Raw genomic sequence first — 15,198 nt, forward strand, 5'->3', positions numbered from 1 at the left:
TCAACAGACACAGTCCATTTCGACAATGCGTGTGCAGAGAGCGCCAACAAGAGAAGGCCTCTCCAACGAGATTTGGCCTGTAGTGACAAGGTTATAGCGCAGGCACGAGACCTGGCTTAGGAGAAGATGTAAAGAGACTGGGAAGGATAACTCAAACGGCACCACCACTCCATTATGATCTCAGAGGTGAAGACTATCTTAGCAGGATTTTATATTAGAGTACATAGGCTACAATAGTATGAGGACCAGTCCAGAATCTGGTATAAACCAATTAAGACTCAAAGAGATAGAATAGATTGAGCTGTGGGGCAGAATTTATCAGTCAAGCTTAAAAAGAGTGAAAATATTTGTCCAGGACAGAAAGAAAACTACTGCCTTGATTGTGCGCAGCAAAGCAAGGGAGAGAAAAGCAACAAAGGAGTCAAATAAACAGGCACTTCTCTCACCGCTGTCACTACTGCTTTGAGGAGACGAGTCAGCAGCTGATGGGGGGACGCTGGGTGCTGACACCGGGACACCAGGTAGCTTTTCTGCGACGAAGACAGAATTCAAGTCCTCAGGGGCAGCAGCCCAGTTCCTCGCTTTAGTGCTGGAGTGAAACTGGGCGGAAACTTTGGTTCTAGGGCCCATTGTAGCCAAACTCTGCTTGGATTTAAAGCTAACCTGTGCCATCGTATCAGCAGTAAGATCACATGAGGAGAATAGCTTCTGTTCCAGGGACGGGCCTAGAGGGGCGAATGAGGAACAGGTTTCTTGATAACACACACTGGCTATACACAGCAGTTAAAGTTTCCCTTTTTTTCTCAAGCCAAACTGACAGTTACACTTGTTGCTATAAGGGGATTTGGGTAATATTTACTAAGCATTTGTGTCCTGTTTGTAGGCACTCAGTCAATTTTAGTTTTGCCCATTTGTTAGAGTTAGGAAACAGATTTCTTGAATTTCCTGACTTTAAGCACATCCAGTCTAGTGCAATATCATTAAAGAAGCAAGTTATACCCCAAGTAATCTCTAAATTGTAATCTGTTTACAGAAATAATTGTCAAATGGGTTTGAAAGTTTTACTAAATGTTTTTGTAAAACCCATTTAGTCACTGATGTTTTTGTTGAGCAGACAATATTTATAATATCAATGGCTATTTAACAAATATTTCCTCACATACAGCCTTTCTCTTGTTGTACGAATACATGCTTGCAGTTCCAAAAGTGTCTTATCTTCAACCACTACAAATGACAACCATCCAGCAGTCCAGCAGCAGGGGAGAACTTTATCCATTGCTCTGTGTGCAGTGCATTGCAGTCCACATACGCGTCCTATCTTTAAAATGGCCTGGCACCAGATCTCATTTAGCGTTAGTTTATGAAATTCAAATGAACTGCGACTGGGTTCACAGTAGTCTCAGCAAATACCCAACTAAACTTACGACAGGCTCAGTAAATTTCCCTCTTGGTGTTTTTACATCTTTGTTTATATATGTATTTTCTGCTCTATACATTCTATATGTTACAATCCTGCCTGCACATTCTCTAGTGTATTAATCCTGCATTTTCACTGTGTTTATTTAACATTATTATTATTTTTAGAACCAATTAACAATGTCAAATTCGTTACACAACCTGCAATTTTGATTCTAATTGATGCTTTTCATATCAAGCTGCATAGTCCTAAAGTCTGTGTCCTCATTTGTCAGAGGCAAGCGATCCCGAGACTATCTAATCAGCTTATTCCAGATGCTTAACAACTAGGTCAGAAATGTCTCAGAGGATTGGGGAGATGAAACTCGATGGAGGGCTAGCTGTTGCATTTCTCTGGACAGAAGGTGATCTCTGTCCTATCATTCATAGTCTACAGACAGAGAGCTGTCACAGTACAGATACTCATCCGAGGGACTAGATGGCAGTTGACACATGAGTGCGACGGTCTTCTATCAAACCACCAATGGATTCAGTTTCAATGATGAATTCAGCTACTATATTGTTAAAACCTACTGAGAAACATTCTCACTTTCTAACGATAAAGCAAGGTGATTTTCTAAATGATTCTGCATACTTGTTTGCAAAGTTTGAAGTGTCTGGTAGCTCTAAAGGTTCAGGTAATGAGGCCAAGCCATCTGCTACATGCTTTCACAAAGTAACGCAGGCCAAAACCAACCAAAGATCCAGACGTGCCAGTTTTACATATTCTGCATCAGCAACAAAAGCAGCACCACAAGTAAAAATAAATCCTCTGGATTCATACATCCACGTGTAAATGATTTGAGTATGAACTTTGAGAATGGAAGGGAGGGTGTCAACAAAGCAAAAGAGTTACCTTGAAATGTAGAGTGGGTGCTGGTGTTGACAGCAGAGTGTTGGGTGACAGTGGGAACGGACACAGAGGCAGGGAGGGACTGAGGAAGGGAGGAGGAGGAGGACAGACCTCCCTTCAGGGAAGGGGATGAAGGTTGGACTTGGGTCTGAGAGGAGAGGTGGAGGTTGGAGACAGGGAAATCATTGAGAGGGCCCTGAACAAATTCACTAAACTCGTCATTGTCCTGAGGAAAACCTGTCTTGGGGGCAGAGGACAAAGGCTGGCCGAGGGCCTGAGAGGAGAGGCCGAAGGTGGAGGAAATGGAGGCGGGCGGAGGGAAGGAGGCAGGGGCGTCTACAGGCCCCTGAAAGTCACTAAACTCATCATTGTCCTCGGACAAATCTGGGGTAAGGGAGTGAGTGTTGACAGACAGGTGTGGTGGCGATGAGTCTGCAAAAATGAAGAAATAATGATGATGGCACAACACATGACACACATTATAATGAAGAATGAATGATGGGCTGCAAATTGCAAGAGTGAGAAAAAGACTATTTTGTGCAAGACCAGAAATTGTAGAACTGCAAATTCAACCAAAATCTTGACATGCAGCATTTAATTTATATGAGATTAAAAATGCTATTCAGCTAAAGTGCTTATTCCCAATGTTTAGAACTGCAACATTTGTTAAGAATAATGACTCTAGCAGACCCGACGTATAGATTGGGACCGTTCCACTGCATCACAAGATAAATATGATGAGTGTTGAGATGATTAATGAGATAAGAAAGAAGTAAAAAAATTGATATTGTATGTAAACGTCTGTTCTTTTTTCTGACTTGTCCTGAAGCTTTGCGTTTTCCTTTTAAAATACTTGACCATTTCAGCTTCTGTAGCCGCTAATATTTAATAATAATATCTTTAAAAGTTGTCAAATAATTTGACAGGCTCGTGCAGACTCTGCTTAGTTTTCCAAACATAAAAGCTTTACAGTATTACTTCAGATTCTGTTTGTTACATGCAGTACTACATTTTTTCTTAAATGCACAAGAAACGTTTAAGTGAGGAAAATCTATAGTGGTTACTTTAAAAAGAAATGTGAAAACTGAGGTTCGCAATCAGAAGCTGTATTGAACACATTCAAATACTTATGGCAATACTGACTGGTGTACAGATAAATGACACACTGGAAATACTGTGCTAAACAAAATATTATTAAGAATCTGTGCTGAATGTTATGTTCTTAGACAGAAAATCATAATTTTGGCTCGTCTGGCTGCCAGCTCGGCAGTCATTGTGCTGACCTGCCTCTAATCCGGTTATTATTCTCAGACGGAGGCATTTTAACAGAGAGCAGATCTGTTGATGGAGAGGAACAACAGGAACAAAATCTCAGGGATTACAAGTAGAAGGACTGAGGTGAAGGTACCTGGCTTTTTGGTCTGTGATGATGGAGTGGGATGCATCTTCGCATCTCTGCTGAAGCCATCCAGGTTGCCTTTGATTGCCTCCAAGGCATCATCACGGCTTTTCTCCCCTGTCTGAGTACACAACAATAGAGGATCAAGAGCCCACAGGGTTACAAAGATGAGCAGTGGACATGCCATTAAAACGCTCCACATCCTGTTTATTTTGCTATTTTACTTTCTTTTTTTTCCTCACCTTGGGTTTGACATTGCTGAGCAGTCTCAGCTTCTGTTTCTGCTCCTCAAATTGTCTTTTTTTCCTCTCCTCTTCCAGCATCTTCTGCTGCTGTTCCAGACGTTTTCTAAAGGACAAGAAGAGTACAGACATTATATGGAGAGCCAAGTAAATCATATTTTTAAATAGGTCAGGAAAAAACACATTTGGAGAAGGCCGGGTTTTGACTGAGCATGACACAAAACTGTATGCAGCTTTATCATTACATAAATAAATGGAGGGGAAAAAAGAGGCCTCCAACTAACAGTAAGTCCTAATGGCCCACCAATATAATTGACATTTAACAAGGCAATCAATACCCCTTTTTAATATCTTAAAACTATAAATCCCAAAAAGTATAAAACAGACAAGAAGCCCGTCTTTGTCAGAGTTTACAAATGGCATTTCATAAGTTGTGAATATTACAGGATGAATTAAAAGATGGATTGTCCCCCTCCTTTTGCTCAGGTAAGTACCATACACAAAGACAATAAGTCAAAAAATAAAAATAGACACCTCGGTACAAAACATCATTCTAAAAGACAAGATTATTAAAATGTGTCTAGATGCAATGATCAGAATGGCATATATGGATAGAAACCACAAGAAAAAGGGGGAACTATAATAACATTTTTGGAAGGGAAAATACACCATAAAAGTGTTTTAGTAAAGTTTTAGTTCTGTGATACAACTTAACAAGATTTAGAGTGAAAGCAGCTCTGTGAGGCTTTACTTGGGCACAGCAGAGCTTTAAGCTAAATCCTAACATCAGCCTGCTGAGATGCTCACAATGACAATGCTGACATGCTGATGTTCAGGGATTATCTCAAGTACATCCCAAGGATGTACATGGGCAATACAACACTCTGCCAGCCTCACAGAGAAGAAGAAGACACACTTCCCCTAGGTGGGAAATTAAAATGTTTCACTCTGTTGTTATTACACATTACACACAGGCCCGAGCAGCTGGGGCTTCGGTGCCTTTCTTAATTAAGGGCACCTCAGCAGTGACCAAAAGATGAACTAGCACCTCTCCAAACTCTGTACTTGGTCTATAGGGGGAGTTGAACCAGCGACAAACTGAACTACTGCTAAACTAAATAAATTTAGTGTGGAGTTACTCAGTTAATTACATTGCACACACGTAGTCAAAACAACAAACAAGAACCATGAAATTAGTGTAAAGAAGTCTTACTGGTGCTCCTCGGCCATTTGTTTCTGCATGTCCGCGGTGTACTGGGGTCCAGCAGGTCTCATACTCATAAACTGTGGCTGACCCAAGAACTGCATCCCAGGGGTCTGCATCCCAATAGCCATCCCACCCTGTTTGACACAAAAAGAAATGCATAAAGACAGCAGCTCAGAAATCTGATTAGCAACCGTACTGTCTTACATACTCCGTTCACTTGATGTTCAAACGCACTTAAGTCTTGTTAAAAAAACACCAAGCTGCAATAATATCCTGTTAATGTGCTGGTGTTTAAAACAACTCTAATTCCAGACCGCCACGTAAATGAAAGCAGTAAAATCAATACTGATTACACATTCATAAGCAAGTTTGTTAACAAATATGAAAAATCCGTAAGGGAACTGTTAGAAGGACACTGTCACCTTAGACAATGAAAAAATAGACAAACACAGACAATACAGATACACAAGCTCACCTGCATGGCCATGGCTCCTGGGGGCATCTGCCCCCCAAAGTTCATTCCCATCATTCCCTGCATGTTTGGCTGCATGACCGGAACCATAGGGAAGCCCTGCTGTTGCTGCTGCTGCTGCTGCTGCTGCTGTTGTTGCTGCATGGGTACCATGCCTGCAAAAACACACAAACACTGTTCTGATTTACTGTAGACATACAAAGAAGAGGGTATTCAATTACTAGTTGACGCATGACAGTCAGCCCAATTTAAAGTACACTGAATAAAACCTAATACAAGTCTGGAGTTTGGAGGGGGGCTCTAGAGTCTGGACATGATTCACTTTAGCAAATCAATTTCCTGGACAGCTGGAAGAAGACACGGGCTCAGCAACAACCAAATGGTTGTTTCTGGGGACTACTGTGACATCTTGGAGCAAAACAAGGGAAAAAAAAAAAGAGAAAAGTATGTGTTTGTTTTTCCTGCGTGATGCTGTGTGAGCTGACAGCCAGAGCTGAGCAGTCGGGTTTTACTGGAGCCTCCAGATGATTCTGTGTTACAGCTCAACTGGGCTGAATAAGTGGCTTGTTTAGGTGGCTGCACACAATCTACTTTGTCTAAAATGGCATTGCTAATGGAAGCATGTAATGACCCCTTAGAGACCCATGTCCCCCTGTGATGGGTGGATGGCTCACCAGGAGTGTTACTGCAATGTCAACAGCCTAAATGTGACAGGCACACACATCTGAGGACCACAATGCAATACTCTAGGCATGGGTTACAAAGGTATAAGCTCCAATGTGCAGAATCATTGCTGCTTTCTACTTCTGCCTAATGACTCATGGGGGTCTTAAGTGGCAAAGACAATCTGGCTGGTTTTGTAGACGTCTTTTCATCATCTTTAATGAGGGAAACAGGCACAGCATACGTTTGTGACTTCCAAAGACTTAACATGTTAACATGTGATCTAAATCTAAATTTCTAAAAGGTTAACTTGAATAAAACTTGTAAACACCTTGTTTCATTAAAGTAGCTTCAGAATCACATTACAAACAAAGTGTCGGGATGCTTTTCACAAGAATGTCAAATCCATTGTTGTCCAAAAATTGTGACACAGTGTTCTAGGTGAGAAACGGGTCACATTTAAAATGCAAAATGCCGTGTCACTACACAAATTCAAATTCAGCTTCTGATAATGAAACTGGTCAAAAAGACCGTTTGAAGACAGAATCACTCACCTTGTGGCTGTCCCAGGCCGCCTCCAACAGAATACATAAAACTAAAGAAAGACAATAAAAAGAAAGAGGTTATGAGAAACACAAAGATAATAGTTTAAGGTCAACTCTGCAGCCTCGAACAATGTAAAGTATTAATACATCACTACTTCATTAACATTGCCTTTCACTTCTGCATAAGTGGCATGCGATCAGCTGAAAAAGCCATTTTAAAGTAAGAACCATGACTGCATTTAGCTAGAATGAAATCACAAAAAAATGACACAGCTAAACAATAAATAAAAGCCTTGTTTGTTATTCATAATCGTGACATTATAGTGAGACCCCATCTGAATGTTGGGTGTATCTTAATCCAAACACCATGTTAATAAAAGCCATATCCACCAGCTGTAGCCTACATCGGACTGTTAACCCTTGTGTTGTCTACCCATCCAAATTAAAAATCAACACTTTTTTTGATGCTTTTTATCAATGTTTTTTATTTTTTGTTCCTTTTTCCAACACTTTTGACGCTTTTTTGAATGTCTGAAGTTGTTTACGTTTTCAACATTACCTAACCCTAACTTATTAAGGTTAGTTTTACAGTTATGTTTGGAATTTATGGTCAATGGATCTCATTTTTAAGGAAATTATACCTAATGTTTGAGTTAGAAAAAGCAGAAATAAGGAATTATTTAGACAAAATTAAAGAAATGGATGTTGATTTAATCCCAGACTGGACTAGTCAGTCTTTACTCAATACTCTTTCAAAAACACTTCAATTTGTTTTTCAAATGCTATAAAATTGAATAAGACGCCCCCAAAAAAAGGAAAGTAGAGATCTTTACTTGCCAAAGAGCATTGTGTGGAACCAATCATGTTATTTTGGGGAATTAAAAAGAACATTGAAATAGGAAAACGGGTCAATTTGACCAGAGGACAACAGGAGGGTTAAAAGTCAAATAAATAATAAAAGTTTCATATATTCAGTTTATTTGGTTTGCTGTTGCCATTCACTGATTTCACTGATCTTTTTAAATTAAATTGTAATATTATTGCCAAAAAAGCAGCAGCATTGGTGCAGTGTAGTTCCCACAGTCGACTTGGAATGTGTCACTGGGTGACTATGCTAAGAAACAGGCCTTTAAGAAATAATCAGAAGAGGTCTCTACCAGTCGGCCAAGTCTCTCCTCATCAGAGCCAACCCACACACACACACAGGCCGTCAGCTATTTATCAAATTACTTATTACAAGCATAGACTGTAGATTGCAAGCCAGTTCTTCAGGCTGGAATAATAATACGGAGACAAACGGCAGAAAGAGCCAGCCAGGCCTCTGTGTCACCAAGTGACTCTAAAATGAATTTCAGCATCAGTAGTCCAACGGGTGAGTGACACATTATCATACTGATAACTTGATTACCAACACAACTGTGCAAAGAAAAGGGAGGCGGGAAACTCATTGTCAGAAAGTTCAAGCATTTGCCAAAGCAATTACCAACTCCCTGTGGCAACTAAGGGATCATTTAGATGAGAGTTTGACTTTGAAATTTACTTTTGGAAGCTTTTTTAATTCATTGTTACAAAGCAAATTGTATTTTTGTACAGTGCAAGTGTTGAAAACTATACACTAGCGCTGCTACTAATACCCTTTTGGTCATTTTTTAATAAATCGATTAATTGTTTATATATATCACAAAAAGTGAAGAATTGTGCTGGGAGCCTACGTTACTAGGGGTGGGAATCTCTGGGCACCTCACGATTCGATGGCCAACGATTCAATTCTAAACCGATTATCAATGCATCTCGATGCAACAATTTTTGTATGTACGTTGCCACGGGTGATTAAAAAAAAATACATATACATTTAAATCTAAGTTTGTTAGATTTTGACATATCAGTATTTGTCACACACAAGTTTTAATGAAATGTTTTGTCTACTGGGTTTATTATTGTGTAGTCATTCTATGCGTAAGCCTTAAACGTGCTTGTGACAGTCACGTTCTCTCACAGTGATCGTCCATGTCTGAGGCTCAGTCATGTTTAAAGGTGGGGAATCGGCTTCTTAGAACATGAAACAACATTAAACAAATTTGGGTTAATGTTGCGTTACACAACCCATTTCTTCTGTCTGTGTTTGGATCTCTCCTCTTACTCTCAGCGCAGCCCCGCCCCCATTCACTCACACACGGCCCCCAGCAACACGGTGAGACGCAGCGGCGACAGCACCGGTCTACACTTCTGACATTTGTCTACAGTTTTAATTGTTATTAACACAGCTGTATATTGTTAAGCATGAGTGGCAAAACTGTATTTGTACCAGTGTTACCGCTGGTAACTCTATAGCGGCCGCCCCGGCGAAAACCACAGAACAAGTTATTGAATGCAACTAACTTTAGTTCGTAGAGTAGTAGCGTGTGAGACGGAGCCTGCTGGACCTGGCCCAGAGACGTGACCCATGGCCAGAATATCATAGTTCATAAAAATGCAGCGCAGTGGCGATACAGACATTTCATCCACACGACATGTGTAACTCCGCCATTCGACCCGTGCTGGACCCGTTCATAATGAGTCAGCCGTCTCTCTGTGAGTACTCCATCACACTCCCTCTCTCCCTAGCTCTTTTAATCAGTCATTGTTGAAAACAAGTGAAGGAGCTTTCTCAGAGATACATTTTTTTTTTAAATATATCCTAGGCTATTTATTTCAGATCATTTTTATTTGCATGTGTTGCAGCTGTATGTACAACATACAACTTCAACATAAGAGGAATGTAGCACAATATGGATGTAAGCAGTTATAAATGGCCTATGTGACAATAAAATGTGTTTTGGTTAAAATCAACGAATAACTGTGATTATCATTTTGACCAAAATCGTGCAGCCCTAGCAAATCTGCAAAAAATGTCTTACCAATAGCTTTTTTTTACCATATGTTCCTATAGGTGTCTAGTAACACCTCCTAATTTATCTGAAGGCAGAATACATTCAGAAAACCTCTATCTCACTCAAACGGCGTGGAGTTTTCTTTTTTTTCAAGTTTGTATGCATGTGGAAGCACCAGAGACACAAAATAACACCCCAAATCCCAGAAAAAGGGATTTTTCTTCATAATATGGGCACTTTAATGTAAAATATAGTAGCTTAGCTACATAAATCATTGTAAATACTCCCTTTGCTGTTGATCAACTTTAATTGTGTTGTATATCGTGTCATTTTATAGTGGGGCTCACTGAATAATTCAAAGTGAGATTATTGTTGCACATAATCTATTAATGTGGCTGTATGGACCTACTCTGCGTGACATGTAAGTGTAGCCAAAGAAGATCAATTGTTCACTGAGCTGCCTTGTCTTTTAGGACAGTATAGAAGAGGATACCCCAAATTGCCATGGATTGAGGTGCTTTATCTGTGGTGGTACGGGGATTGAGATTTACAAACTCTCATAAGTCCCTCACAAAGGTTATCAGCAGCTATTATCTTACTCTGAGATTGTAGATGATGCAATGCTGATCAACACGCTACATGAGGATTGGAAAGATGGAGATGATCCCAAGCTGAAATACCCTTTGGATGCAGAGCCGAGCTGTACCATCATTCAGAAGTGTATCATTTGCAAATCATACAGCGTTTTGTTTATTGTTTCCCAAACCCCATCAGCACACCTGGTCTACCGTGATGTCTGTATCCTCTGCAATGAGGGCATCAATGTTGGAATGCTGGAAACATACCCTGGTAAGTTACCTGTCTGCTCTATTCTCATGAATAGTTTGAAAGGTCTTTCTTTTTTCCCAAAGTAAAACTCTTTTTAAAGGTGAATCATATATGTGGCTATAACACAGACAGAGCCCGAAAGATGTATCGTGCACCCGACAATTGATTCCATGACAGACGGAAAAGGAATTTGATGGAGACAGCTGTGGGATGACAAGTAGATGCCTGGGGAGTTCAAGCTGCTTCGCATCAGAGAAGAAGAAGAGGGGGCATTGTGTGCCTGAAAGTCACAGATGTAACCCCTTACAAACCACTGATGATGCTGCACTTGAAGAGCTCACAATTTCCACTGCCATTCATCTAATTTATGGAGACATGGCAAGATCTCCACTTGACAAGAAGCAGAACCCCTCAGTAGACAGTATGACCAAATTACACAGAGCCAACTTGCTCTGATTCCTGACAGCATCGAGCAGCTGCTGAAGGCAGTCGTAAAAACTGATGAAAAGGTGGCAGTGTGGGGCCAGAACCTGCTGAAAGCACAATGCCCTCGATCAGGAGTGATGCCCTCCCAACTCGGACTCACGGTTCAGCTTGACCACATGTTTGGATCAAAGTGGTTGATTGACCGTATTCATAACCTAGGATGCTCTGAATCACATGTTGAGCTCCATCACTGCAATTACTGTTACTTGAACATGAAAACGGATGTGGCCGCAGCTGAAAAACATTCTAGAGGAAACACTGGAAAACCTTTACAGAGGCATTTCTAATGTTTAATAAAGGTAACAGATTCCATTTGTTGTGCTTAGTCATAATTTAAAACATTTAATCTTACAAAGAGACAAGGTTACCCTTCACAGAGTACTGACGTAACGGGGTGTTTGACTTGGAGGTTTTCAGACTTACATCTGGCCCCTGTAAGATTTGCAGCTTAAAAAGCTTTTACAGGAGCGGCCCGCCATTGTGCAGCAAACAGCAGATCATTGCTGGGCAGATTGCCATGGAAGGAGATAAGCAGTGATAGCAGCTGTGGACGCCGGCAGGCCGGCCAACGCCTTGTTAAAGGCCGGTTATCATCCGACAGCTATAATCAAAGCCTTTTAAAAGATGGGAGACAGAAGGCAGGGTCACGAGTTCGGTCACCATCATCATCACTAAGGAAGCTAAAACTAAATTTGATTGCTTTTCTATGTGTATTCTGAAGCTGCTCTTATTGTGGAATATACAGTAGATATGACGAGCCGCCCTTCAAAGGGTAACAGACAGAGGTGAGATAAAATGTGAAGGACACTGAACCCATTACTAGAGCTGAAACAAATAGCTAAATTCTCTAAGGGCAAATTCTAAAAATGGCAACTGCTCTCTGGTTCTGGTTGTGACGATTTGCTGTTTTTTGGTTGTAATTTATACAACCTATTATTACATTACAATTACAACTCAGGCTGACATACAGTAGATCATAAGTCATGTGCCCGTTTCTCCATAACTCATGACTGGATATACAAATAATATTTCTAGTAATAAGCCAAACTTGGAAATGCCAACAGCTGTTTCAAAACACGACCCACAAGGATACACTCTTGGCAAGCACAATAGAGCATCATCTGACATTCATAAGGTTGAATGTCTGAAATCACAAAGACAGAGAAATCATGAAAGAGAAATCATCACCTGACACTAAAGCATAGATATTATGCATTTATGTCCCTGTCGGCATGGAGGAAATATAACAACTGCATCTTTGACTTAACAGCTTAGCATCACTATATTCATTGAAACATTTACTCCAAACACCAACAAAGGAAGCGTCTGCTGTCAAGCAGGTGTTGTGCTGCACCACTGCTCCACCTCCTGGCTTTTCACTCTGGCACACCGGACACATTTTGATGTGTTATTGCTGTATTATCTTGTCTAGTAGTCAAACACTGCACTGCAAATGACCCAAAGCCATATTTCCTTAATTCTAACCCACAGTATTTGAAATGGAAACAGATTTGCCAGACCACGCCTGACTTTACAGTCATTTCCCAAATAATGTTGAAGTCTTATAAGCAGCAGCAAAAAAGTGGTGCTGTTTGGAGTGACCTATGTGGATAAATACTCTATATAGCAGTGGGGGGGGGGGGGGGGGGGGGGGGGGGGGGGGGGGGGGGGGGGGGGGGGGATCGATACAGCATAGTATTGCGATAGCAATAAAAATGTGAGATGAACAAAACAGAGAAATGTATCTTTTTAGATAGATGTTGGCAAAGTTTCCTTTTGGGGACTTCATTTGAAATTGGAAAAAATTTGAAGTTGGAAAAAAAGGTTATAAATTGCAATATATCGCAGAATATTGCTATATGTTTAAAATCGCAATAATATTGTATTGTGGCATAAGTATCGTGAAATCATATCAATCAATCAATCATGTGACTTATGAATTCCGAAGCAGCAACTGCTTCATTCTCTGAATTAAGACTTTAATCTCACAATTCTGAGAATAAAGTCCAAACTCGCATAAATGTTTCACCAGTGGCCCTAATCCTCTTCTGTAAGTCTGAATTGTCGCACGCTCAAAGCATAAAATGAGTTGCGTTTGGTTTGTAGTAGCCTCTACAGTGACAACCATTAGTTTCTTCGTATCTATTTATTTTCAGTAACATGGAAGCTAAAATGGAAGACCATCGATAAAAAAAGATATATTGACCCACTGGTGTACTTCCTAAATGTATCCCCTCACCTTTTTATACTGGCTGAACATAAACTTCTCTAAATCTGGAGAGGTTGTGAGCAAAAAAATAAACAGGCTCAGTCCAAAAAGTGTGGAAAAAATAATGTTCCTTAATAAGTGTTTTCCCTGTCCCACATAACCCCTAGCCATAGTTACACAAGCACACCCTACTTGTGCCATATTTTCCTCATTTTCCTCAATACCAATGCACAAATTCATCAGTCTTTATTTCAAAAAGAGATATCCCATTGTTAGTGTAAGTGTGTGTCGCTAGTCTAGCCTCCTGTCCACTATCTTGTCGGGATTATTTAGCTGCAGCCTTGGCACTTCACCAGGCCAGATCACTGTTACTGAAGCTCCTGAAATTCCTATAAGTGCTTCACCAATGCTTAATTTGCCCATCACTAGTTAACATGATACCAACTGTATTTTTCACAATGTTGTTATCCACCAGTGCCTAAAGATGAGGCCTTATCCAACGCAGTAAAAAAAGAAGTACTGGCACACTAGAATAATAAAAAGATTTTTTTTTCCTGCTCCTTATTTTTTCAGAAGTTCACATCAAGCGCACTTTACACAAGCTCTCTGAAAGAGAACTACCATTACCTTCAGATCCTCACATTACACTTGCTTTTTCCTACTGCCCCACACACTTATCTACACTCTCGAGGGCTTTGGTTCCACCTGGCTAGTCGAGATGCTTGTAGCCAGAGTATATATATTATTAAAGCTTCTCGAGCTCAGCTTATTAAAGAATCATGAGGCCTGGCCTTTTCATCTCGCCTGCAGGCCATCATTTCACTGCTCTAATGAGACACCTGTACGTCTCAACATTCACAACCATTTGCTGGTTAGAGGCGAGAAGTACGTACGTGTGACAAAGTTTACTGTGTGATGCAGTAAAGAATTATTCATTGAACGTAATGCAGAGCAGTCTGCCTGCCGAAGACGAGCTACACCTGGTGTGTTAGTAGAGCTTTTGCAAATGTCCCATTCCCATTTGCTCACTCTACTAAATAGTATTAAGCTATACTTTTACATTAGCTACCATGAGGGTATTTAGTATAATGTTGGTCAAGGTACTCAATACCCACATGGTAGATAATAGTCATAGTCAGATAACTTGACTATTATTAATATCAACACTATCAGCCTTCCACAGGCCTATTTGCACAGGTGCTAGCTAAATTCTGACAATGCTACAAGAAAGCAATATGCATTTATTTTCAATAAATATCATTTTGTCACACTGTATGCCGTGTACTGTAGGTATAATGACGGTTACACAAAACATAACACATAAAATGTGTTATTTTACCATTATTGTGGTATTGTTTTGGTCAACTCTGAGCATGGACAAGCAGCAGAACCAGCTAGCTAACGTTAGCTGTGACACCTGACAACCAGCCATCTCATCGCATCACCCTGCCCCCGACAACAAAACCAGCCTTCAGTCGCTGTCTTTCAGGTTTTCTTTGTGATTAATGTGTTGCTAAGCAGCACTCAGAGGCTTGCATTTCACAAATTGTTTACATTTAAGTGACAGAGTTGATGTTAAAAGGCTAAAATACCTGCCGCCTCCCCCAGATCCTGGCCGCAGCGCCATCTTAATAACAGCAGTCACTGGTAGGAAGATGACGTCGGCAGTGTTAGTGTTGGAGGTGGGAAATGGGATGAAAAAGCCCTGAGTACAGTCTCTCAGGCACGGCTCAATCGCGCCATCCCTGCTCCCAGGCTGTTGTTTAAGCTCCACCTGTCAGTGAAATGATTTTACTTAAAGTCAGGGATGTCTTCCTTACTTTCACAGTTCGTTTATGACACAAAGTAATGTCTGTAGATTTAAGGTTATACAGTGAACTGTATTTTTCACTGCTAAAAACGCACACAACAATGTAACGCAGCCATTGATGTATTAAAAAGCCCCTATTGCACAACTTTTCAGTATCAT

The 15,198-nt window shown here is 40.5% G+C and overlaps 1 protein-coding gene across 7 annotated transcripts in view; it reads right to left on the bottom strand.

The window, feature by feature from the left end:
- synrg (synergin, gamma) overlaps positions 1–14,905 on the bottom strand; it is a 41,257-nt gene extending 26,352 nt beyond the window's left edge. For 4 of the 7 annotated variants that reach the window (XM_034868084.1, XM_034868083.1, XM_034868082.1 and 1 more), the window contains exons 1-8: positions 14,822–14,905; positions 6,846–6,886; positions 5,632–5,783; positions 5,163–5,290; positions 3,950–4,055; positions 3,717–3,828; positions 2,312–2,740; positions 447–725 (exon numbers count right to left, since the gene is read on the bottom strand). In XM_034868084.1, the coding sequence (XP_034723975.1) occupies positions 447–725; positions 2,312–2,740; positions 3,717–3,828; positions 3,950–4,055; positions 5,163–5,290; positions 5,632–5,783; positions 6,846–6,886; positions 14,822–14,856 (1,282 nt within the window). In that variant the 5' untranslated portion in view covers positions 14,857–14,905. The remainder of the gene's footprint in view (positions 1–446; positions 726–2,311; positions 2,741–3,716; positions 3,829–3,949; positions 4,056–5,162; positions 5,291–5,631; positions 5,784–6,845; positions 6,887–14,821) is intronic. The other 3 variants (XM_034868089.1, XM_034868088.1, XM_034868085.1) reach the window with 2 other exon arrangements.
- Positions 14,906–15,198: the final 293 nt, after the last annotated feature.

Source organism: Etheostoma cragini, chromosome 3 (assembly GCF_013103735.1).
Source record: "Etheostoma cragini isolate CJK2018 chromosome 3, CSU_Ecrag_1.0, whole genome shotgun sequence".
In the NCBI taxonomy this organism is placed as follows: Eukaryota; Metazoa; Chordata; class Actinopteri; order Perciformes; family Percidae; genus Etheostoma; species Etheostoma cragini.